The 27,309-nt window shown below is 40.4% G+C and overlaps 1 protein-coding gene and 1 pseudogene across 8 annotated transcripts in view; one reads left to right on the top strand and one right to left on the bottom strand.

Moving 5' to 3' along the window:
- Positions 1-27,309, top strand: part of WNK1 (WNK lysine deficient protein kinase 1) — a 161,613-nt gene that overhangs the window by 50,650 nt on the left and 83,654 nt on the right. For all 8 annotated transcript variants that reach the window (XM_062194619.1, XM_062194613.1, XM_062194614.1 and 5 more), the window contains exon 2: positions 18,958-19,130. In XM_062194619.1, the coding sequence (XP_062050603.1) occupies positions 18,958-19,130 (173 nt within the window). The remainder of the gene's footprint in view (positions 1-18,957; positions 19,131-27,309) is intronic.
- Positions 22,743-26,391, bottom strand: LOC133762563 (small ribosomal subunit protein eS8-like; annotated as a pseudogene).

Raw genomic sequence — 27,309 nt, 5'->3', positions numbered from 1 at the left:
CTTCCAAGCCAGCTCTCTGCTATGGCCTGGGAAGGCAGTGGAGGATGGCCCAAGTGCTTGGGCCCTGCACCCGCATAGGAGACCAGGAGAAGCACCTGGCTCCTGCCTTCGGATCAGTGAGATGCACCGTCCGCAGTGGCCATTGGAGGGTGAACCAACGGCAAAAAGGAAGACCTTTCTCTCTGTCTCTCTCTCTCTCACTATCCACTCTGCCTGTCAAAAAAAAAAAAAAAAAAAAAAAGAAGTGGAGCAGCTGGGAACTAATTGGTGTTCATAGGATGCAGGCATCAAGCCCTAATGGCAAATTCTTAAAATACCCATTAAACTTTAATGATAACAACTCTATTTGAGTATTAAAGTTGATGGAGATCAGATTCAACATTTCAATTCAGTATTAGGTTCTACCTATAATAGTTGAAGCTTAGCTCTATTAGCTTCACATTCAAATTAAGATAAACTTACTTGTTTTAAAGAAAAAAAAAAAAATCCTAGGACTGACCCCTTGGCATAGAAAGCTGCCGCCTGCAGTGCTGGCGTCCCATGTGGGGCTGCTCTACTTCGGATCCAGCTCTCTCTCCCCCCTTCCCTCTCCATCTCTCCCACCACCACCTATACCACCACCCCCAGACTGAGGAAAATTCAACTAACATCCACTCTTCATGGGATAGAATTAGTTGAAGCCCTAAGGGTACCTACCATTTGGAAGGTTTTAAAGAAATATGAAATAGAAATTTAATTTGGCCACATACAGTGCAGGCATAATTTTCAAACACTTCTAAAGTGTTTTGAAACACCTTACAGGCTATATTAACTTTTTTTGTTGTTGGTTTTTTAAAGATTTATTTTACTGATTTGAAAGGCAGAGTTAGAGAGGGAGAGAAAATCTTCCATCTGCTGATTTATTCTCCAAATGACTGCAACCACTAGGGCTGGGCCAGCCTGAAGCCAGTAGCCAGGAGCCGCTTCTGGGTACCCCACATGGGTGCAGGGGCCCTGATGCATTAGCAGGGAGCTGGATCAGAAGTGGATCAGCTGGAACTTAAACTGGCACTCATATGGAATTGCCAGTGTCCTAGGCGGCAGCCTTACCTGCTATGCCACAACGCCAGTCCCTTGTTGTTTTTAACAGCTAAGAGTTTTTTCATTTGAGTCATTATTTGCTTCTAGCAGTTATTTTCTCAACCATACCTAGGCCTTCAATCTCAAATTATTTTTTGAGTTTTCAAGAGTAAGGTACCTAAACAATGCTTCTGTCATCTTTGAATTGCTATTATACCAGACCTCATTAATTATTTATATGACACATTTCTCTTAAAATACAAAATAATTCTCTACTTTTTTTCCTATAAATAGTACCCAAAACCATGCTGTGTGGTAAAACAGTGTTTCAAACTTCTGTACTTTATGCCTGAAAACAAGTTTTTATTTCTATTTCCCAGAACCCATCAACAATTAGTATCACATTGAATGACAGAATAGATGCCCAGGTCTTTGCTAAGTCAGGGTGGTGCAAAATATGATAACGAGGGAGGGCTCCTATATTGACCTAAAATATTTTAATCAAGGAATTCCAGACACTTCTCTCCACCCATATTTTGATAGGTAGACATATCATATGTAGTCTTAATTTAGCAGTAAAACCTGAATATTGCTGAAAATAAATGCTACAGAAGTTTAAATATTGACTTAAGATCAAAAGCTTTGGGGACTATAATTGTTAACTAATAAAGTGAAAATTAAAAGATTAATTAATGGAAAACAGCATCTGCTTCAATTGCATAGTTGATGTGGAAGGTTGGCTTCTGGAACAAATAAAATAAGCAGTAGAAAGATACAGGATTGCTACTTTAGAAAATATTGATATATGATGGTAAGAGAGAAGATAGCTGGTAGAGGATGATTAAAATAAAATAACTTTTGAAAAATAAGGGTCTGGAGATACGCAAATTGCTGTAAAGCTATTGTCCGAAACACTAGCAGTGTTTTTATCACTCAAGAAGAAATTACATCAACAAATAACTTGTGTATTATTTGGTTAGTACTGAAAAGAACAGTTGTTGTTGCTTGGCTCCCCACCCCCAGCAATCTAGAACTGTGCATGTTATTGGAGGTCATGTGACAATGATCCTTGGTTTTGTTCATTTAGGCTGTCAAAACAATTTAATGTAGGCGAAAAGAAATTAATTGAATGAATAGAATGGGTTAGCTATATCAGCTAAACCATATCCTAAAGGTATGAATGCGATAGTATATCAAGTTCCCAAGAGTATCCAACTTAATAATGCTGGAGAGAATGTTCTAAAAAAGCAACAGTTGCTTGACTATTCATACTTTGATGCTGTACAATTCCATTTTGAGATGCCATTTAAAATTTTTATTATGGTTTCATGATAATTTTATTGATTAGTTGGTAATAAAGTATCTAGTTGTTTTCAGTTATCTCAGGTTAATAAGAAAAATATCAATGTGGATCTTCCAAAAACTATTTAGAAGCTTTTCAACATTTTTAGGATGTGTTTGTATAGTGTAGTGAATAGAACATGAAGTCTGAATAAAATCTTCATTTGACTAAGGGTTCTGCTTTTCATGTGAATTTGAAGGATATGTTAAATTTTTCTGAGTTTATTCAACTGTAAAGTAAAGGAATATTTCCTAACACCTCACTTGGTTTTATGAGAACCAGATGTAGTAAAGCACCCAACTGGTACACTTTACAAAATAGTTTTTAAAAACCCAGCCATTGTTGTTGGTCTCTGTGCTTATGTTAGTTTTGATCTATTTTACTATTATCTTTGAAAGTTTTTTGAATGCTAAAATAACATACTTCTCTGAGCTATTTTATGTAGTTCTACTTGATTAAAACTAGATTTGGTTATAGCTACAAGTTAAGACCTCATTGAAAGAAGTCCCAATTATTTATTTAGGTTTTTCCCCTGCTTATTTGATGATAATTTGTTCTTGTTCAACTATACTTGCAATTTTATATATTTGAACAACATCTCAGAGTCCTTGAAACAAATAATCTTTAGAAAGTATAAAAACATATAATAAATACATATAATAGCTCTGTTAGTAGTATAGGTGACTTCTAGGCAAAATTAGCAGTAAGGTAATATTCCCATGACATATTTAGATTGCCATTCAGTGTATTCTTAGGGAAAACTGGTTGCAGAACTTTGATAAGGGAGAAGTCCCATTTTTTCCTCTGTATTTATGCTTTGCTATAATTAATTAGTTGACAGCTTTTTTTTTTTTTAAACTTTTATTTAATGAATATAAATTTCCAGTGTACAGCTTATGGATTACAGTGGCTTTCCCCTCCCATAACTTCCCTCCCACCCGCAACCCTCCCCTCTCCCGCTCCCTCTCCCCTTCCATTTGCATCAAGATTCATTTTCAATTCTCTTTATATACAGAAGATCAATTTAGTATAAAGGTTTCAACAGTTTGCACCCACATAGACACACAAAGTGAAACATACTGTTTGAGTACTAGTTATAGCATCAAATCAAAATGTACAGCACATTAAGGACAGAGATCCCACATGAGGAGCAAGTGCACAGTGGCTCCTGTTGTTGACCCAACAAATTGACACTCTAGTTTATGGCACCAGTAACCACCCTAGGCTGTCGTCATGAGTTGCCAAGGCTATGGAAGCCTTCCAAGTTTGCCGACTCTGATCATATTTAGACAAGGTCATAAAAGACAGAGTGAGAATAGTAACCAATGATCCTAAGAGTGGCATTAACCAGGTTTGAACAATTATACAGCATTAAGTGGGGAAGAGGACCATCAGTACACACATGTTGGGAGTAGAGCCATTGGTGGTAGAGTAGAGGTTATGATTACAAAGGAATGAGGCCCAAGTACGCTAGACAGGGTCTAGAACAAAGGACAGAGTCATTATTAGAGGAGCTAAGAAAGGTGCTGTCTAAGCTACAATTAAGTTTTCTGATTGAGAGGCAAATAGAACCTGATAGAAGGGGCTTGATAATAATCTGGTGGGCTTTAGGCCTTGTAAGTTAAGAGGCCCAGACCTATCTATCTTTTCACATGGGGTATATCCTAAGGGAGGTGTGAACCTCCTAGGGGAAGGCACTCTGTTGACTTTCATTACTTGGCTGGCCTGGGAGGAGAGCTGGCCAGGTAAAGGCAGGTGGCAACTCTAACAAGAAATTTACAGTTCTGCCTGCAATGTTGCTGACCCTACTTGACCATACCCTCAGCTGCAGTGGTCACTTTGGAAGTTGGGCTGAGTGAAGGGCTTTTCAGCTTAGAGCCAATAAGATCTGTGGCTCTGACCTGGGCATCCTTCGACTCCAGGGCAGGTCCATTTCCAGTGATCCAACTCTTGGCAGAGCTGCCAGGGCTCTTCACAAGCTGACTTCTGCTGAAGCCCAGGCTTACCTCATTGAAAGCCACTGCAGTGGACTGGCCTGTTGGGTCTCCTTGAGGGCAGATCACTGTATAGATCAGCCATTAATAGGCCTGCCACCCATTGCTTCTGATGCCTAGCTTTCTTTTCCTCCTGGTTTGTGTTAAAGCAGACCAGAGGATGCAAGTCAAGGGAGTGCCCGTATCCCATCTCTAATCTTCGGTGGCCTGAACTACAAGTCTATAGTCACAGGCATGTTCTGTAGTAGTTTTTCTAAGGTAGACAATGCCCATGAGGAAAATTATATTCTCACTTTAAAACTTTCTTTCCCTTTGGTCTGAAAGGGAGGTTTTTTTCTACTTACTGTATACTTTGCTGATGGCGAAGTGAATCTAGCTATGAGATTATTATTTAAGTTCTTATTTTGGCTATGCTATTACAGAAAAATGTTAGCCATCTCTTTTATAAGGTCTAAAGATTAAATTGTGCGTCCTACAGATTCCTTCATAATAGATTTAGTTTCCTATCTTGAAGAGAATAGAGAAATGAAAGAACAAGTTGGGCTTAGAATAGAGAAATGAGGGAGCAAGTCCTAGATCGCTTGCTGACAATAGCAATATCACATGAATACTTAGCAAACCGTTTCAACCATTAGATAACAACTTAAGAAAACATTTACCAGAAGGTCCAATGCCTTCTATAAATTTTAAGAATCATGTATTTGAAAATACCTCTTAAATATCTAACATGGTGTAGTTTGTTTAACCAGCAAACTTAAGCACAACCATATAAAATGTTTTTAGTTTCTTTCTACCTACAAGTTTAAAACATATGATACATAGATTCAGGTCACTCAAATTAAAATGTATCTTTGATTGATTTTAGCAGCTTAAATTTATGGACAATCTTATCTATAAGCCATTTAAAATAAGACTCTTAATAAAATTTCCCCATGTGGACATACAATATGTACACACATTTAACATAGCATAATAGACCAATATAGCGTTTTTAATAATAGCTTTTAAAATCTTTAACTCTTTTTGTAGATTGCCAATTGATTTGAATTGCTTTTTTAGTAACCTCAGTTAACCATACTTTCTCTCAGTTGGTACTGTTAATACATTATTGGCTTCATCTGTTTACAGAGCCATCCCAAAGTACTGAATACAATGGAAGTGGCTGGAAAAAGTCCATAGGAACCCATAGGAGGACAGCTACACACAGAACCAACAACGCTTTAGTTTTATGAGCAGCAAATCATATATAACTGTGGATGACAAAAGACTTTAAGTCGCCATGTTTAAAATTATAAACTCATAGACCAAATTTGATCTTGTTACAAGGTGATTATTCAAATCTTTGAAAATAAGCACATATTTACATAACCCATAGATCTTAATAAAAATTCAGCTGTTTTTGAACAATTAGAATTTAACAGACATCAAGAGAACACAATAGATTACTTTAACACATTGCTTTAACAGAGCATCAGAGTTTAATTCTATGTCAAAGAGAAATTGAGCTTCCTGTGATCTTTTGCTGTGAGGTTTCCTTCCTTTACCTTCTTTCATATTGGTGACCATGTTTCTGTGTTTCTGTGTGTAAGACATCTTTAAGCATCTTTTGCAGGGCAGGATGAGTGGCAACAAATTCTTTCAGTTTCTGTTTGCTATGAAAAGTCTTAATTTCACCTTCATTCACAAATGAGAGCTTTGCAGGATATAGTATTCTGGGCTGGCAGTTGTTCTCTCTTAGTACCTGGGCTATGTCTCGCCATTCTCTTCTAGCTTGTAGGGTTTCTGATGAGAAGTCTGCTGTGAGTCTAATTGGAGATCCTCTAAGAGTAATCTGACGTTTCTCTCTTGCATCTTTTAGGATCTTTTCTTTGTGTTTCACTGTGGTGAGTTTGATTACAACATGTCGTGGTGAGGATCTCTTTTGGTCATGTTTATTAGGGGTTCTATAAGCTTCCTGTACTAAGATGCCTCTGTCCTTCTCCAAACCTGGGAAATTTTCTGCTAGTATCTCACTGAAAATGCCTTCTAATCCTTTCTCCCTCTCCATGCCTTCAGGAACTCCTAGAACTCGAATGTTGGGTTTTTTAATAGTATCCTGTAGATTCCCGACAATATTTTTTAGATTTCTGATTTCTTCTTCTTTTCTTTGGTTTGCCTGTTTCCTTTCCTGTTCTCTGTCTTCTAAGTCCGATATTCTCTCTTCTGCTTCGCCCATTCTGTTTTTAAGGCTCTCTAATGTGTTTGTCATTTGATCTATTGAATTCTTCATTTCATTATGATTTCTCGTCACTATCAGAGTTTCTTGTTCCACTAGTTGTTTCATTTCATTTTGATTCCTCCTTAATATTTCATTTTCATGAGAGAGATTTTCTATCTTGTCCATTAAGGATTTCTGTAGTTCAAGAATTTGTTTTTGAGAAGTTCTTAATGTTCTTAGCAATTTTTTGAGATCCGCTTCTTGCATTTCTTCGATCTCATCATCTTCATAATCTTGAATTGGGGTGTCTTTTTCATTTGGGGGCGTCATAGTGTCTTCCTTGTTCTTGTTAGCTTGGTTTTTGCGTTTGTTGTTTGGCATGTTGGAGATATTTGGTTTCTTCACTGTGGTGTTTTTTCTTGTTACACTATGGCTCCTTATTAAGTGGACTGTCTGCTTTCGGTGGAGCCTTAGAGGCTTGAGATGAGTGTGGACTGAGAGCTGTGTTTGGTCCCTCAGGGCTGAGGGTGTGTCAAAGATGACACTCCCAGGTTAGGCGTGGTAAATCTCTCTTTCTTTTTTTGATTCAAAAGGGAAGTAATTCCGCACAGCTGAACGTAATTGGAGGTAGTAATTAGCAGGCAAATGATATACCCACAGGAGCCAGAGATCAGAAGCTCTTTCCCAAGGACCACACAGGGAATCTCTGCTGCCCTCAGTGTGGGCTCCAATTCTCCTGCAGTCTCCCACTGGGTTGCCAAGTTAGATGCTAATCTCCAGTTATTTCACCCCTCCCCCCAGAGTCAGGTTTTTCTGCTAGGCTCAGGGCCGGTGCAGACCTGAGGTCGCCCTGCTTATGACGTATGTCCAAAATGGCGCCTGCTCTTTGTCTTGCTCGCCTTTGAGAGGTGAGCGGAGAGAGAGAGACTCGTGTCCGTATCGGTCACTTTTTTTTTTCCTCTCTCTCTTCTAGTTAGCCTGGTGAACTTTTCCCCACGGAGTTTCAAGCCTCGTTCCCTCTAGCCTCCTCTTTCCGCTTGCCCGCTGGTGTCTCGGGCTATGGAGGTTCGGCTCACCTCGCGTTCCAGCGCTGGTGCGTTGAGTCTGCTGCTGCTGTCCCGAACTTGGGCTCCCACGCTCTCCACGCAGGTCCACTGTGAATCACTAGTTCCGAAAGAGTTTCCTCTGCTGTTTCTTCCCCTACTCTTCCTTGACCCTGCAGTATCTCCACTTATATTAACGTGTGTCTTGACGAACTATCAATGTGCTTCCTTCCTATTCCGCCATCTTGCCGCTCTCTCTAGTTGACAGCTTTTTTAAAAAAGATTTATTTATTTATTTATTTGAAAGGCAGAGTTACAGACAGACACAGAGAGAGATAGAGAGGTCTTCCATCTGCTGGTTCACCAAATGGCCACAACAACCAAAGCTGAGCCAAGAGCCAGGAGCTTCTTCCTGGTCTCCCACCTGGTTGCAAAGGTTCAAGCACTTGGGCTAGCATCTGCTGCTTTCCTAGCCCATAAGCAGACAGCTGGATCCAAGAGGAGCAACTGGGACAGGAACCGGCGCTCATATGGGATGCCAGCACCACAAATGGAGGCCTAACCTACTACGTCACAGCACCAGTCCCTAATTGGCAGTTCTAGTAAAATGAACTTTTAGAGATTTTTTTTTTTAAATTAAAATAGTAGTGACTGACTTTCAAGTTAATCATTATGTTTCAGCTGTATTGGGCAGTGGAGGATGGCCCAGGTGCTTGGGCACCTGCACCCGCGTGGGAGATCAGGAGGAAGTGCCTGGCTCCTGGCTTCAGATAGGCGCAGCTCCAGCCGTTGCGGCCATTTGGGGAGTGAACCGGCGGAAGGAAGACCTTTCTCTCTGTTTCTCTCTCTCTCTCTCTCTCTCACTGTCCGTTACTCTACCTGTCAAATAAAAAAAAAATGTTGAAATCATGTATTTAAGAATTAATCATTGGCTGGCGCCCGGCTCAATAGGCTAATCCTCTGCCTGCGGCGCTGGCACACCGGGTTCTAGTCCCGGTCGGGGCGCCAGATTCTGTCCCGGTTGCCCTTCTTCCTGTCCAGCTCTCTGCTGTGGCCCGAGAGTGCAGTGGAGGATGGCCCAAGTGCTTGGGCCCTGCACCCGCATGGGAGACCAGGAGAAAAGCACCTGGCTCCTGCCTTCGGATCAGCGCGGTGCGCTGGCCCCAGCACAGCAGCCATTGGAGCGTGAACCAACAGTAAAGGAAAACCTTTCTCTCTGTCTCTCTCTCTCACTGTCCACTCTGCCTGTCAAAAAAAAAAAAAAAAGAATTAATCATTGAGATTTTAAAAATGAGTATATGGACATTAAAATATTCAAGCTATAATATGGGCAAAGTAGAAAGCAGACATACAAGAATAACAGTAAATGTGTGGAAACAATTTATTATAATGTTATTACAGGAATCCAGTAGATGTGGGGATAGCTTGAAACAGGACAAGTGGTAGAGAAACACATAAGTAACTCTAAGTAAATTCCAAAGAATCTATGAGCTTTATATACTTTAAAACACTTTGAAAACTTAGAATTGGGGGCCGGCTCCGTGGCGCAATAGGTTAATCTGCTTGTGGCACTGGTATCCCATATGGGTGCTGATTCTACTTCTGGCTGCCCCTCTTCCAATTTGGCTCTGTGCTATGGCCTGGGAAAGCAGTAGAAGATGGCCCAAGTCCTTGGGCCCCTGCACCTGCATGGGAGACTGGGAAGAAACTCCTAGCTCCAGATCGGCACAGCTCCAGCCATTGCAGCCATCTGGGAAGTGAACCAACGGAAGGAAGACCTTTCTGTCTCTCCATCTCACTGTCTGTAATTCTACCTTTCAAATGAATAATTAAATAATCTTTAAAAAAAAAAAGAAAGAAAACTTAGAATTGTAAGTTTGATAGAAAATCTTAAAACAGATTTACATTATAACTATGTAGACTGATTTACACTACAATCTTAATATTAATTGAAAGTTCTGGCTAAGGGTTGTATATCAGCTGAGAGAAGACATTTCATAGTTGAAGGTACAATGTGTCTTTTAAGTTATATAAGGATTTTGTAAAAGCTCTACACAGAAAATTATTCTGACTTTCCATTTGCGGAACAGTAATTGTATGAGGGGATCTTAAAAGTTCACAGGATATGAGTATTATGAGAAAACTATGCATGGATTTCAATTTTTTGCATCAGAATAAACAGCTCCATTTTCTGTGAACTTTTTGAAATATTCTTGTTTTTATACTATGTATATAATATATATATTTGTTACTACTTTAAGTATTTCACTGTATTATCTTTATATAAGTATATACCAAAACAAAGAAGATGGTCCAAATCCTTGGGCCCCTGTACCCACGTTGGATACCTGGAAGAGACTCCTGGCTTCGGATAGGCGCAGCTCCAGCCATTGCAGCCAGTTGGGGAGTGAACCAGTAGATGGAAAACCTCTCTCTCTCTCTCTCTCTCTCTGCCTTTCCTCTCTCTGTAACTCTGATTTTCAAATAAATAAGTCTTTAAAAAAAAAAAGACAATGTGTATTATGAAAAAACTGTGCATGTATTTCAAACTGGTTTGCACTGAAATAACAGCTTCCTGCTAATGTGCACACACCTGGGGAGGTAGCAGATGATGACTTAGTACTTGAGTTCCTACCACACACTTGGGAGACCTGGATTGAGTTTCCTCCTAAATTGGCCTGGCTCAGCCCTGACCATTGTAGGCATCTGGGGAGTGAACCAGTGGATAGGAACCTGTATCTGTCTCTCTGCCTCTCAAGAAAAAATAATTTTTTTAGAGATTTATTTATTTATTTGAAAGTCAGAGTTAGAGAGAAGGAGAGGCAGAGAGAGAGAGAGCAAGGTCTTCCATCCGTTGGTTCACTCCCAGTTGGTCGCAACAGCTGGAGCTGTGCCAATCCAAAGCCAGGAGCCAGGAGCTTCTTCCAGTCTCCCACGTGGGTGCAGGGGCCCAAGGATTTAAGCCATCTTCTGCTGCTTTCCCAGGCCATAGCAGAGAGCTGGATCAGAAGTGGAATGGCCGGGACTTGAACTGAATCCCATATAGGATGCCGGTACTGCAGGCAGCGGCTTTACCCACCATGCTACAGTGCTGGCCCCAGACATCAGTTGAGATACTGGCATCCCATATTGGAATGCCTGGGTTTGATTTTATGGCTATAGCTTCCAATTCTAATTTCCTTCTAAAGCAAACTCTGGGAGGCAGCAGGTAATGGCTTCAGTATTTGGGGTCCTGTGACCTATGTGGGAAGCCTGGATTGAGTTTCTGCCTCCTAGCTCATTTAGGGAGTTAACCAGTAGGTGGCAGTTCTTTCTGCCTCTCTGACACTTGAATAAATAAATTATTTTTTATTTTTTATTATTATTTTTTTTGACAGGCAGAGTTAGACAGAGAGAGAGAGAGAGACAGAAACGTCTTCCTTTTTCCGTTGGTTCACCCCCCAAGTGGCCACCACGGCCGGCACGCTGCATAGCAGGGGCCCAAGCACCATCTTTTGCTTTTCCCAGGCCATGAGCGGGAGCTAAATTGGAAGTGGAACAGCTGTGACATGAACGGGTGCCCATACGGGATGCCCATGTCTTAAGGGCATCTTTACCTGCTACACCACAACACCAGCCCCCCACAATTTCTTTAATAGAATTTTTTTAAAAGATTTATTTATTTGAAAGAGTTATACAGAGAGAGGTCTTTCATTCACTGATTCACTCCCCAGATGGCCGTAGCTGCGCCTATCTGAAGCCAGGAGCCAGGAGCTTCCTCCAGGTCTCCCCAATGGGTGCAGGGGCCCAAGGACTTGAGCCATCTTCTACTGCTATCCCAGGCCACAGCAGAGAGCTGGATTGGAAGAGGAGCAGCTGGGACTAGAACTGGAGCCCATATGGGATGCCGGCGCTTCAGGGCAGGACTTTAAACCGCTGCACCACAGCTCCGGCCCCCTTCAATAGAAATTTTCTTAGTTCAACTATAGAAAGGCTCAGAATGTCCAATAGTATGAAAAGGAGTCAACAAGCAATCCAGATTTCCCTCTTATTTCTGCCTGAATTTCCTTTAAATGAAGAATATTTAAGAATGTTTGGTAAACAAGATTTTTTTAAAAAAACATATTTTGGGAACTCTTATTACAAATTAAAAACTGGACTCTTCACACTGTAAAACACCAGATAATTTGAATTTTTATTTTTCATTTTTATTTATTTTTTACATTTATTTTATGTATTTGATAGGTACTGTAAGAGAAAGTGGGGGTGGGGTTGGGGGTGGGGGTCGGGGTGAGAAAGAGAAGACAGATATTTCATCTGCTGATTCACTTCCCAAATGACTGCAGTGGCCAGGGCTGGGTCAGACCAAAGCCAGGAGCTTCTTCTGGGTCTCCACGCGGGTGCAGGGACCCAAACTTTCAGGCCATGTGCTGCTTTCCCAGGTGCATTAGCAGCCACCTGGATGGTAAAGTAGAGCAGCTGGGACTTGAACCAGTGCCCATATGGGATGTTGGCATCACAGGTGGCAGCTTCACCACTACACCACAGTGCTGACCCCTTGAATTTTTTTTAAAAAACAGCAATAACTAACCTTTCAAATGCATAGCTGAGCTTGTAATAATGTAAAATAATTTCCAAAATCTAAAACCTAAGTGGAAACTAAAGACCACAGTGGGAAAAAATATGAATTGACAAGCTCTTTTTGGTTACATTTGCCAATCTTACTAAGTAAGAGACATGATTTTGCTATCCTTCAGAGGATAAATGAAATCTCCCGTCCACATAGGTATTAGAACTAAGATCCAATAAAGTTAGTTCATTCAAGGTGTTACAATTTTAATGAAAGGAAAGACTCTGGGAAAATTCATTCTCTGAAACTGGAAAAAGATGAGGAAATGTTTCCGAGTAAAGTAAGATAAAAAATAATTTACCCTGAGAGGTTATAACCAAGGACCTGTATTCATTCACACATAAATGAGATCTTTAAACTTATTGCATGGAGTTATAGCCAGGACTAATAATATCTCTGGGATAAGTTCAGAGCCTGTCTACAGGGATATACTCACAACTGAGTATATGCAGGAATCTAATAACAGCTTAAGATAACCTCATATCCCATATTGTAAGTTACATGAGGAAACCAACTACTGAGAGCGAATGTCAGCAGCCAAAACAGTTGGCAAAATCAGATTTCCTGATACCTGAGATAAAAGTGGTATTGAATTGAGCCCTTAAAGTAAGTATATTTTAATGGAGTTCAAAGAACTGAAAAGCTTAAAAACAACACACCAACCTGTGTTGAAGGGAGGTACAGTGAATAATTTATAATGAAATGAAAATGCAATTAAATTAAACACCAAGTAAGAAGTAGTATCTTTCTTAGTAAGTTGATCCCAGATACTTTGGACTTGTCCTTTGGCTACTTAGTCTCTGGGAAAGGCAAATTTTAGGATAGTCCAGGATGAAATACCTCTGCTGCCATGAATCTTTCACCTCAAGGTATGTGACTGTGGCGAGAGGGTGCAACCTCTAGTTGGAGGGTTGAAATAATGTGAAAAGGGGCTTTTGTAGAACTTTGAAAGAAGCCAATTTTGAGAGGGAAAGAGGTTCCAAGGTGCATGCCGGGAAAACTTTGTTCATGAAGCAGGAATGGTATAGGGTTGGAAGGATTGTTGCAAATTGGGTTGTTGATTATCATACCCCATTCAAAATTCCATGTTTAGGGTTAATGCTGAATAAGGAGGAACAAATCCCTCTCTCAGACACTGGACCTAGTGAGATAACTGAAGAATTCTCCACTACTGAAGTCTTGAGTATATTCCTAGCCTCCCTGCTAACACCTTTTCTCCAAGCTTTGTTTTTGATACTAGTATAGAAAGAAGGGACAGGTGTGGGGATTTTAATTCCCTTTATCAAGTTTCCCAGTGGATACTTTTGGTGACGGACTGCTTGATTCTGTGTTTTGTTTTATTTATGGTTGTCCAGATATTTACCCCTCTTACCAGTACCCCTGTCTTCCCAGATTTTTGTAGTAAGCTGTGTCTAATTTGTGTTCATTTTTCCTTATTTCTGGAACAGAGACTGAGACCCTAAAATGTGTAATTTTTATCTGTGCCTCCTTTAAACCTTACAGTTCAATTAATGATAATAACACAGAGGAAAAATGGCCTGTTTGTTCATTCTGCAGGGAGGAGAAATAAAAGTGTTTTGATATATATACGTCTACGTTTGCCAGAGGAAGTCAGTTCTGTCCTCATCCTAAAAGACTTCCACAGAATTCCCTAGTCTGTGGTAGTGTGGCGACACAAGAATGGTGCTGCTGCTGTATACAGTCAAACTGAAGAGACAAATAGTGAACAAGAAGATAAATATGAGAACATTGCCCAGAAAGGAGCAGAGAGGAAGAAATGGGAAATGAGAGAGAAGTTTAAAAGATAATAAGGATAGAATAAGGTTACACGTGTGCTAATTCACACTGCATCACATACAAAATCTTAGGAAGAAGAGAATGGAGAATGGGTGAAGGTGGTATTTAAAGAGATAATAGTTGAGAATTTTACTGTCTTCAAGAAAAATACTTGAAACTTTCAGCTTGAGAAGCATGATTAGCCACATTGAATATAAATAAAACGATGCAAAGTAATGAGTGATTTACAGAACACAGCAGGAAAAAAAAAGGAGTCTAAGAAGAGTTTTTTTTTTTTTTCCTTAACATTTATTTATTGATTGATTGATTTGAAAGTCACAGTTACATAGAGAAGGAGAGGCAGAGAGAGAGAAAGGTCTTCCATCCACTGGTTCATGCTCCAATTGGCTTCAATGGCCAGAGCTGCGCTGATCCGAAGCCAGGCGTCAGGAGCTTCTCCCGGGTCTCCCATGCAGGTACAAGGGCCCAAGGATTTGGGCCATCTTCTGTTTTCCTAGGCCTTATCAGAGAGCTGGATTGGAGGTGGAGCAGCCAGGTCTTGAACTGGCGCCCATATGGGATGCCAGCACTGCAGGAGGTGGCTTTACCCATTACACCACAGCACCGGCCATTAAAAAGAACATTTTTTTTTTACTGATAACTACAATAGAAAGCAGAAAAACAAGAAACATTATTTTGAAAGTGCTGGGGAAGAAAGAGCTAACCTAGAATTGTGCACCCACCTAAATTATCATTCAAGAGTGAGGACAAAGTAAACTTTTCAGGGGCTGGCTTTGTGCATAGCAGGTTAAGACACTGCCTGTGACACTGACGTCCCACATGGGCACTGTGTATGTCCTGGCTACTCCACTTTTGATCCAGCTCCCTGCTAACATGCCTGGGAAAGCAGTGAAAGATGACCTAAGTGCTTGGTGCTCCTGCACCCATGTGGGAGACCTCAATGAAGCTTCTGGCTTTGGTTTGGCCCAGCCCTCACTGCGGCCATTTGGGGAGTTAACCAGTAGATGGAAGGTTGATACCTATTTATTACTCCTTCTCTCTGTCCTTCTCACTGTCCCTGTCTCTCTCCTGGTCCCTCTATAAATAAATAAGTCTTTAAAGCAAAAAGAAACACTTAGACAATCTAGGATTCTTCCACTAATGGATATTTAGTGATAGAGTTTTGAAACATATATTCCAAAATATAGAAAATTGACTGGAGAAGGGAGTAAGGAGCAATTAGGAATATATGCCTTTTATAGTCACAATTATAAAGATGAATACTTAAGGTAAAATAATTATTAAGGGAGATAATGTATAAGAGGTAGAATGATTGAAGTAGTGATTTTTGTGGTATACTAATTATGCCTCAATAAAATTATTTAAAATTAGTATACATTGGGGCCAGCGCCATGATGCAGTAGGTTAATCCTCTGCCTGTGGTGCCAGCATCACATATGGGTGCCGGTTCTAGTCCCGGCTGCACTTCTATCTAGCTCTCTGCTGTGGCCTGGGAAAGCAGTAGAAGATGGCCCAGGTCCTTAGGCCCCTGCACCCACATGGGAGACCGGGAAGAAGCACCTGGCTTTTGGCTTCGGATTGGCAAAGCTCCAACTGTAGAGGCCATTTGGGGAGTGAACTGATGGAGGGAAGACCTTTCTCTCTGTCTCTCCCTTTTACTGTCTGTAACTTTACCTCTCAAATAAATAAATAAAATCTTTAAAAAAAAGTTAGTATATGTTGGGGCAGGCATTGTAGCTCAGATTAAGCCACTGCATGCAATACCAGTATCCCATGTCATAGTGCCTGTTTGAGTCCCAATTACTCTGCTTCCGGTCCAGCTGCCTGCTAATGCCTGGGAAAGCAGTGGAAGATGACCCAAGTACTTGGCTCCTGCTACAACTAGGAGACCCGGATTTAGTTCCTGAGTCCTGTCTTTGGCCTGGCCCATCCCTGGGTATGGCAGCCATTTTGGAAGTGAACTAAACTTCTTGTTGGAAAAAACATAGCTTACACAGTTTCAATGAACTTGGGGAGTGTGTGTCAAAAAAATTGTCCCATTAAGGGTGAATTATTATAAAGCTGTAGTAATTAAGAAGTTATGGTATTAGTGCAGAAATAGACAGACTGTCCATTGGGATAGCATAGAGAACCCAAAAATATAACAATTTTTAGTAAGTATAGTTCTATGATGGAGCAAGGAAAGAATGAGTTGTTCATGAACAATCTCTCTCTTACCTAACGAGAAAATTCCCAAAATCTGGCAAACAAAACAAATTTTATATTTTCAGGTGAAAAATTATGGGCTCAGTATTTGAGATTACTGCCACCAAGTAAAAAGATTTTTCTGTAGTGAAATGAAACTATCTGTAAATCAGAAAGCATCATAAACAAGTTGAAAACCTATACCACAAATTGAGAAAACTCAATTGTAAGTTGTAAGACCAGTAAAGGATTAGTATCCAAAATAAATGAAGAATTTCTCCAAATCATTTAAAGAAGTGATATGACTGAGCAGCTAAGAAAAATCTCAAGTAGTCTGCAAAGAAAACAGAAAAGGTTGCTCAAACATTTTATTGATTTTTAAGAAGTAAATGAAGCAAATGGATATTATTTTACACCTACCAAACAGGCAGAAATTGTCTGATACTACTAGGTACTGCTGTATGTGGAGTAATGGTAACCTTCATACACTGTTAGTGGGAGGGTATCTTAATTTGTTCAGGCTGCTATAACAAACTGCTTCAGGCTGGATAATTTTTATTTTTATTTATTTATTTATTTTTAAAGATTTATTTTGTTTATTTGAAAGAGTTACAGAGAGAGGTAGAGATCTAGTGGGAGGTCTGGGAGCTACCATAACTTCAAAGTAATGATTAATGTAAGTCACATTTTGAGATACTGTGACCCTTTGTTATGTGACAAGAAAATATCTTAAATCTTTTGGTGACAGAAATCACAGACTGCTAAATACTACTAGCTGTACACATTTATAATTGAAGGAAATATCAAAAAACTTTATTATTTTTTAAAAATGTTATTATTGACAGAAATCTCCCATCTGCTGGTTCACTCCCCAGATGACACCAATGACCCAGACTGGACCAGGCCAGTGCAAGGAGCCAGGAACTCCATCTGGGTCTCCCACATGGGTGATGGGGACTTAGGTGTAAAGCTATCATCTGCTGCTTTCCAGGTGCATCAGTAGGGAGCTGGATCAGAAACAGAGTAGCTGGAAGTTGAATGGGCACTTCAATATGGGATGTAGGTGTCTCAAGAGGCAATTTAACTTAATAACACCGCAATATCTGCCCCTAGTTTCTGTTTTAATTCACAGAGCAACTTGGAGTTTTAGTGTATAAGACATTGTCAAAATAAATAAATAAAAATAAGGGGGCCGACACTGTGGTGTAGCAGGTAAAGCCACTGCCTGCAATGCCTACATCATATATGAGCACTGGTTCAAGTCCCGGCTGCTCCACTTCCGATCCAGCTCTCTGATGTGGCCTGGGAAAGCAGTAGAAGTTGGCCCAATCCTTGGGCCCCTGCACCTGCATGGGAAGACCCAGAAGAAATTCCTGGCTCCTGGCTTTGGAATGGTGCAGCTCTGGCCGTTGCGGCCAATTGGGGGGGTGAACCAGTGGATGGAAGACCTCTCTCTGCCTCTCCTTCTCTCTGTGTGTGTAACTCTGACTTTCGAATAAATAAATAAATCTTAAAAAAAAAAATCGAATGCTTTCCCTCTTCTACTTCTCAGATAAGAAGTGAATTATCCTGTGAAATATCAGGTTTGTTTTTTTTTTTTTTTTTTAAGATTTATTTATTTTATTTGAAAAGTAGAGCTACAGAGAGGCAGAGGCAGAGAGAGAGAGGTCTTCTGTCTTCTGGTTCACTCCCCAGATGGCTGCAATGATTGGAGCTGGGCCAATCCAAAGCCAGGAGCTTCCTCTGGGTCTCCCACATGGGTGCAGAGGCCCAAAGACTTGGACCATCTTCTGCTTTCCCAGACCATAGCAGAAAGCTGGATTTGGAAGTAGAGCAACCCGGGTCTCCAACCAATGCCCATGTGGCATGCTGGCACTGCAGGCAGTAGCTTTACCTGCTACACTACAGCACCAGCCCCAAATATCAGGTTCTTTAAACATGTGATGAAAGCCTTGCCCATAGGTTACTGAATTCTCATAGCAATTCTTGGGGTGATATGTATTCATAAAGGAAATTAATTTATTAATTCTGTCCTTTCACTGTATTTGAATGGCAGAGACGCAGCATCTTCCATCTTCTGGTTCATTCCCCCAAATGTCCACAATAGTTGGACTGGGCCAAACCAAAGCCAAGGACCTGGAACTCAATCTTGGTCTCCACATGGGTGGCAGGGAACCAGGTATTTGAGCTATTACCTATTGCCTCCCGGGGTACATAGGAACAGTAAGTTAGGTTAGAAGTGGAGGTGCTGGGACTCAAATCAGGCATTCCAACATGGGATGTGGATGCCCCAAAGCATCGTCTTAACCATTGTGCCAAATGCCCACCCCAGTGAAATTGTAATCAATGAGAGGGTAGAATTGAAATTCAGATTTAGACCTTTCTGCCTCAAAACCCCATGTTCATTCCATGACATTAAATTGCATAACTCTAGCGATTGATGACTTGTATTGAAAGTGGCAGGTTAACTTCACTTTATAAAATGAGACTATATCTTTAACATATTAAGAGTAAATATACAAAAGCATGATTTTGTAAGCTAGAATTTTCTTAAAAACAATTTAGCTTTTTCTCATAGTCTTAAGGCAAGCTGGTGAACTGTCATTAATAACTTCAGTGTTGCTGTTTTAATACTGTTGATGATTTAGTACATGTTTAGCATTTAAATTTTAACTATGTAACTTGGTACTTAAAATTTGAAACCTATATTTTGTTTTGGATTTTGATTTTAGGATCGAAAGTTAACCAAGTCTGAGAGGCAGAGATTCAAGGAAGAGGCTGAAATGTTGAAGGGTCTTCAGCATCCCAATATCGTTCGATTTTATGATTCGTGGGAATCCACTGTAAAAGGAAAGAAATGCATTGTTTTGGTAACTGAACTTATGACATCTGGAACACTTAAAACGTAAGTCTGTCAATTACAAAAGTTGACCAAGAATTAGGAAGAATTCTACTTTTGTTGCTCAGCCTAAGGAGGAAATATAATCCTTCCATCTTTTATTACATGCATATGTCATCTTGTCCACATACTCTTCAGACATGTGAAGTGATTTGATAATTATTTGTTGGTAAGGATTGAAATGAGAAGCTACTACAGAATAAATCTAGTTATTTTAAAGTACACTAATCTGTATTTCTAAAATTGTGGCTAAGTAAGCATGTCAAATGTCATGATAGCCCTCTAGTGGTTAAAATGAGATTACAGTTTCTTAAGATACCTTACCCATTTTTTACCACTAGGTATTGTTTTTTGCTACATCTATGTAACTATGTTGCATGCAAAGTATATTGTGATAATTATCACTAAAAAATTACTTTCACTTTCATTTCCCATATCATCTAATTTATTCCAGAAGAACTAGACCTGTTATCCCAGGGAAACAGGTAAAAATGCAGAATTTCCATTACCTGTTAAAAAAGATGTTAAATAAAAGTTAGAGTATGCTTTTGGAATCCCAGGTCTATCAGAGTATCAATTTGTATTCAGATAAGACCCTGTTATAAATTACACAGTGTAAGTTTTTCACTGTGGAGGTACTTGATCTTTAAAAATTGTGACGATGATATATATTTATTCCCTATTTTAAAAATTTACTGACCCCCTTAATTGATCATGATTTATTATGTGCTTAGCATCTTAAACATGTTGAATAATCCCAACACTATTGAGCAGATAAATACTACTTTGAAACATAGTATTTTATTTTCTAGATATAGTCAACTTGAACATGCCCTTCAAAACCCAAGATTCCCATGACAGAATGCCAACGGATCCTTTATTTTCTGCAAATCCTAATTTCACCACCCAACTTCTCCAACTCTGTTTATGACAACTCCTTTTTTCCTTTTTATCCAGGTTTCTTCTCACATATCTGTTTTTTCTACTAAACTGTACTAGCTAGCACTGTATCTGAAACTTGGTAGCTATTTGAATGAGTTCAGGAGAATTTTGTGGTAGTTGTGTGTGTGTGTATACGTATATGTATATATGTATGTATATATACGTACTATGAGAGTCTTTTCACTGGTTTAGATACTTAGTTGGTTGTCAGCAGTCCATCCTGCATGCCTAATATTTACTAGTTTTTAAAACTATTTTGAGGGGCCGGCACTGTGGCTCAGTGGATTAACACCCTGACCTGAAGCGCTGACATCCCATATGGTTCGAGACCCAGCTGCTCCACTTCTTGTCCAGCTCTCTGCTATGAACCCATTGTGCCATAATGCCTACCCCGGTAAACAAGCTTCTAAGAAATATACATAGTTATACCCTGAAGAATACAGAATAACTAGGAACACTAGTAGTATTTGAAGAGGCAAACTGGGTGAACAGAATGGGAGTAAGTTACAAGGAGTGTGCTTTTGTATCTTTTTAATTTCTACCTTTGTTCTATACATATAAATATTTAAAATATAACAACCATATCTGACAATTAAGATGACAAAGTATCAATTAGAAAGTTTGAGTCAGAAAGTGGAAATAAATTTAGATTTATTTTATAAGTTGGCATGGAATTTGCCTAACAAAATTAATTTTAACCTGTACAATACAGTGGCATTCAGTACATTCACAATGTTGTGTAACCAACACATCAAGCTCCTAAACATTTTCATCATCTTAAAAACAATCTGTATCTACTAAGCATCTCTTCCTGTTTCCCCTTCCTTTCAGCCCATGCTATGTATGCATTCTTTAATTGTGAATTGTCTAAGTTCTTAGGCATTTTTCTTTTTAAATTCAGAACTCTTTTCTGATCATTATCTGTTTCAATTTCCAAGCCTCAGAGGCTAAAGTGGCAGGAGGATTTAGCTGAGAGCCCTAGACTTGAAGCCCCAGCTTCTATTATTAACTCTGCCTCTGCCCAACTATAATTTGGGGCAAGTAGCTACCCTTTTTTGGACCCCACTTCCCCATCTGAAAACAAGGGGTTGGACTAATTCATGTTTAGTATTCATGGATGGAAATTTTATAAGTTTGTTAAAAAATTAGAGGGGAGGGAGATAAGTAAATTTGCTTTTATACATGTCTTCACCAACTTATATAAAAATTTTTTTTTTTTTTTGAGAGGGAAAGATAGAGAGAAAAGTCTTCCATCTGCTAGTTCACTCCCCAAATGGCCTATCCAAAGCCAGGAGCTTCCTCTGGGTTAACAATTTTTTTAAAAAAGACTTATTTGTTTATTTGAAAGACAGAATTATAGAAAAAGAGGGGAAGAGACAGAGATCTTCCATCTACTGGTTCACTTGCAATGGCTGGGGCTAGGCCAGGCCAAAGCCAGGAGCCAGGAACTTCTTCAGTTCTCCCACATGGGTGCAGGGGTCCATGCACTTGGGCTATCTTCCACTGCATTCCCAGCCACATCAGTACAGAGCTGGATCAGAAGTGAAACAGCTGGGACTCAAGTGAGATGCTGTTTTAAATGTGCAGTTCAGTAATGTCAACACATACACACTTTTTTGATTTGTTTTAAGATATGTTTTGTTTGAAAGGCAGAGTTAGAGAGAGGGAAAGACAGACAGCTCATCCATCTAGATGCTGGTTCTCTCCAGAATGTCTTAATGCCCTGGGCCAGACAAAAACCAGGAGCCTGGAACTCCATCCAGGCAATGTGCATGGCAGGGGTCCTGATATTTAGGCCATGCCCAGATGTTTTCCCAGGTACATTAGCAGAGAGATGGATCAGAAATGGAGCAGCTAGAACTCAAACCTACACTCTAATATGGGATGCCAGCATTGCAGGCAACAGCTTATCCCACTGCACCACAACACTGGTCCTGCTATGTATTTTTTGATGCCCTAGACCATTTTTGTTCCTCATCTCCTTCATCACTACTTTCCTTTTTTAAGATCTATTTTATTTTAAAGGTAGAGTTAGAGAGAGAGAGGGAGAGACAGAGAAAGAGGTCTTCCATCCAGTGGTTCACTCCCCAAATGGCCACAATGGTTTGGTCTGGACCAGGCGCTTTATCCAGGTTTCCCATGTGGGTACAGGAACCCAAGCATTTGGGCCATCTTCCACTGCTGTCCCAGACACATTAGCAGGGAGCTGGATTGGAAGAGGAGCAGCCAGGACTTGAACATGGCTCTGCAGGCGGAGGCTTAACTTTCTTTTTTTTTTTTTTTTTTTTTTGTTTTTTTTTAATTTGATTTATTTGACAGGTAGTTATAGACAGTGAGAGAGAGAGACAGAGACAGAGAGAAAGGTCTTCCTTCTATTGGTTGAACCCCTAAATGGCCGCTACAGCCGGTGCTGCGCCGATCCAAAGCCAGGAGCCAGGTCCTTCCTCCTGGTCTCCCATGTGGGTGCAGGGGCCCAAGCACATGGGCCATCCTCCACTGCCCTCCCGGGCCACAGCAGAGAGCTGGACTGGAAGAGGAGCAACCAGGACTAGAACCCGGATCCCATATGGGATGCTGGCGCCACAGGTAGAGGATTAACCAAATGAGCCACAGCACCGGCCAATTTTAATTTTTTTTTATTTGAACAATAAACACCTTTATCACATGAAGGAGGACTTATTTACCTTTCCAGGCCTTGATTTTCCTCAGATAAAACTCCAGCTCCTTGCCCTCTAGTACATAGCCATCTGTTCAGCCACACCGATGAGTCTTAATGCAGTATATGGAAGAAGCTTGCCCTGGGGTCTGTGCTGTGATATAGTGAGTAAAGCCACTGCCTACAGTGCCAGTATCCCATATGGGATGTTTGATTCCAGCTGTTCCATTTCAGATCCAGCACCCTGCTAGTGTGCTTGTGAAGGCAGTGAAGGATGGCCCAAGTATTTGGGCCCTGCACCCACGGGGGAAACCCAGAAGAAGCTGTTGGTTCCTGGGTTCGGCCAGGCTCAGCCCTGGCTGTTGCAGCCATTTGGGGAGTAAACCAGTGGATGGAAGATCTCTCTCTCTGTAATTCTGCCTTTCAAATAAAATAAATAAATATTTTTAACAAAGATGCAATTTACCCATTTCTCCTCTTTAGCATATGCTAACCTAAAAATATTTTTTTAAAAAGGAAGAAACAGTGGCAACGTGCCCTGCTGGGATTCCTCCTCTAGAAGGCTGCTGGTTTTGGCATTCCTTTTCCTTTCATCATATTTCTTCTGAATTTTCTTTGATTTTTTTTTTTTTTTTTTTTTTCCAAAATCTCTTCCTCCTCAGGAGTTAGTTTGGCCCCTTCTTGCAGCCCAAGGGCAATGCATAGTGAGACTCGTATCACTGTTGGTACAGCGTGCTGTCTATAAGCAAAATGCAGTTTTTCACCAGCATCTTGGTGCAGACCAGCTTGTTATTAGAGACATTGTAGACAACATCAATAATCCTTGATTTCCTAGTACAATACTTGGAGCCCCAGGAGATGTTCCTCAAATCTAGCCTCAAGGTGCGATACTTCTGGTTGCCTCCTCACACCTGCACTGTATTTATGTGCGCGCGGGGAGGGGGGGGGGTTGGGGGGGTGGCATGATCTTAGTGTTGGCCACCAGGCAGCCCAGCTCCTACTTACAATAGAGCTTACATTTTCTCCCAGTCTTACAACGCTTGTGCCAGTTGTTCGGAATTGCTTATTGCTGGGCATTGGCTGGAAGGAGTGTAATTTTCATTTTAAAAACAGTTGAGAAGAAAGTATGATTTGATCCCATTGTTTGGGGTAATCTAAACCAGGACTTACAGGATAGGTAGGTTTTATTTGTTATCGTCTCTTCTCTTCTTTAAAGATTTATTTATTTATTTGAGAGAGTTACAGACAGTGAGAGGGAGAGAGGGAGAGACAGAGAGAGAGGTCTTCCATCCTCTGGTTCACTCCCCCAGTGGCTGCAACGGCCGGAGCTGTGCCTATCTGAAGCCAGGAGCCAGGAGCTTCCTCTGGGTCTCCCACATGAGTGCAGAGGCCCAAGGAATCGGGCCATCCTCCACTGCTTTCCCAGGCCACAGCAGAGAGCTGGATTGGAAGAGGAGCAGCCGGGACTAGAACTGGTGCCCATATGGGATGCTGGCACCCACAGCAGAGGCACCGCAGGCAGAGGATTAAACTACTGTGCCATAGCGCCGGCCCCCCTATCTGTTTTCTTAGAAAAGAGTTGTTTTGTTTGAAAGGCAGAGGAACAGAGAGAATTACAAAGAGAAAGAGATCTAACATCCTCTGGTTTACTCCTCAAATGGCTGCGTTGGTTGGGACTGGGCCAAGCCAAAACTGGGAACCAGTAACTTCATCCACGTCTTCCCCGTGGGTGGTGGAACTCAAGTAATTGGGCCATCTTCTGCTGCCTTCCCAGGCACATTATCAGGAAGCTGGATCAGAAGCAGAATAGCCAGGACTTAAACTGGCAACTCTGATATGGGATGCTTGCTTCACAAGCAACAACTAAACCCATTTTGCCACACCTTTACCCCATGATAGAAAGGTTTTGTGTAAGTAGAGGTGCTATGAGAATAGTTTAAAATGAAAGAAAAAAAAAAATATATATATATATATATAGGCTCATATTTTTAAAAATTTGAAGTTTCTAAGAAGATATGATGACATTTAAGGCCCCCAACATTTTACTATAAAATTTTTTGATTTTGCAGTTAAGATCATTAACAACTTTTTGCTAAATTTGTTTACTACATTCTTGTTCATCTGTCTTTTCATCTCCCATCAATCTTATTCATTCCTAAATAAATGCATTTCATTAGAGTCCCAATATTTGTATTGTACTGCTTTCCCAGGCCATAGCAGAGTGCTGGATCGGAAGTGGAGCAGCCGGGCCTTGTACCGGCGCCCATATGGGATGCCGGCTTTGCAGGGGGCTGCTTAACCCGCCACAGCGCCAGCCCCTATAGTTTCACTATTAATAGCTTTATTCTTAGAGCTAGATTTCCGTGTGTGTGTGTGTGTGTAAGTGTTTTTTTAAAGTGGTTCTCTGCTAATTGTGTTTATATCTTTATCTTTCTTTTTCATCACAGTTAAACTTACATATAGTAGCATAAATCATAATTGTAGTGAATCAGTGACTTTTGACAAAGGCATTCACTCCTATAACCAAATCCTTAAGATACAGAGCATTTTCATCATACTAAAAAAAAACAAAACGAAACAAAAAAACCCTTTTTACTCCTTCCCATGCAGCCTTCCCATCACTCTGTCTTACTGATATGATTTAATTTGTACCTATAAAACCTACTTTCGCTATTAATTTCCTTTACCCAAATGAGGTAGAATTTCATTGTAGTTCCACTATGTTTTTTTAAACATTGATTTATTTGAAAGAGAGAAAGCTACGCTGAGAGAGAGAGAGAGAGAGAGAGAGAGAGAGAGGTCTTCCATCCACTCACTGGTTCACTCCCCAGTTGGCCTCAGTGGTCAAAGCTGCGCCAATCCGAAGCCAGGAGCCAGAAGCCTCCTCCAGGTCTCCCATGCAGATGCAGAGACACAAGGACTTGGGCCATCTTCTACTGCTTTCCCAGGCCATAGCACAGTGCTGGATCGGAAGTGGAGCAGCCGGGCCTCGTACCAGTGCCCATATGGGATGCCAGCTTTGCAGGGGGCTGCTTAACCCGCCACAGCGCCAACCCCTGTAGTTTCACTATTAATAGCTTTATTCTTAGAGCTAGATTTCCATGTGTGTGTGTGTGTGTGTGTTTTTAAAGTGGTTCTCTGCTAATTGTGTTTATATCTTTAACACAATTTGATTTATACAATACAGTTTAATGTAAAATATAATCTGGGCACAGATATACTTTGATTTAGCCTCTTTTTTTTTTTTAATATTTGAAGTCCTTTGCATGAATTTTATTTTTTTTCTTTTTTTTTTCATTTATTAAACTTTTATTTAATGAATATAAATTTCCAAAGTACAGCTTATGAATTACAATGGCTTCCCCCCTCCCATAACTTCCCTCCCACCCGCAACCCTCCTCTTTCCCGTTCCCTCTCCCCTTCCATTCACATCAAGATTCATTTTCAATTCTCTCCCGTTCCCGCGCCAGCGAGATTCTGCGGCTCGGCTCCCGCGGCTGGACTTCCACACGGTGGGCTCCCTGTAGGTCCTCTGTGTCCCATCCACTAGATCCGGAAGTGTTTCCTCTGCAGTTTTTTTCTTGAGTCTTTTCCTGAGGCTAGAGTAATTCCACTTTTATTAAACTATATTTTCCCAGACTATCAGTGCACGTCCTCACTATCCGCCATCTTGGCTTCGCCCCCCTCGATTTAGCCTCTTTAATACTGTTCTTCATGCCATAATTTTCATGACACATTTATATATTCTGTAGACCCCTATAGTCTTAAGAGATTTTCTTCTAACTAATCAAATGTATTTTAATGGTACTGAGAATAAGATAATTTTTATATTTAACATTTTTAGTGCTGTTGATTTTTTTCCTCAGAAGTCCAGATAAAATGTGCATTGCAATTCGATCCCCACTTTATCTTCCCTGCAATGAGTAGCATTCGAAATCTAGTGGGTTGTTTTAACATTGGCTGGGTTGCCAGTATTTCATATATTTCACATATTTCAGAGGTCATCTGGAGACTGGGCAGAGAGAGTAAGCAGTTTAGGATTTTCCTTCTGTGCTTACTTTCTAGAATTTTCTCCTTTCCTCTGTAGATGTCCACTGTCCCATAGATCTTCCAGTGATGGAACTAACTATTCTACAATTTGTACTGTCCAAAATGGTACCTTGTGCCACATGTGACTTTGAGTACTTGAAATGTGGCTAGTGCAACTAAGAAACAGAATTTTTACTTTAATTAATCTACACTTAAATATAGTCATGTTTCTGTGGCAGATACTTTGTCTGCACTATTCTCACTGCAGTGGTCATTTCAAACTCTCTTCATTTCTGTCTGGATTTTAGCTGACTTACAAATTAGACTAAGGTTTTCTCTTGGGTGCAAAGGTATAGGAAGTACGAAACTTAAGCATTACTTTGTCTTCATCTTTGTGAGTTTTCCCTTCAATTTATGACTAGTTTTAAATGTTCTGCATAACTTTCAAGTAGTTGTGTTATATATTTTTGAATTTTATAAATATATCTATGTTGATAAGAACTACCCCACCATTTACCAGAAGCAGAACTCTCTCTCTTCTACCTCTTAGTCATTTTA

Source organism: Lepus europaeus, chromosome 6, assembly GCF_033115175.1.
Source record: "Lepus europaeus isolate LE1 chromosome 6, mLepTim1.pri, whole genome shotgun sequence".
NCBI lineage: Eukaryota > Metazoa > Chordata > Mammalia > Lagomorpha > Leporidae > Lepus > Lepus europaeus.
Note: the sequence above shows the minus strand (reverse complement) of the source record. Positions and strands in the feature narration are given on the sequence as shown.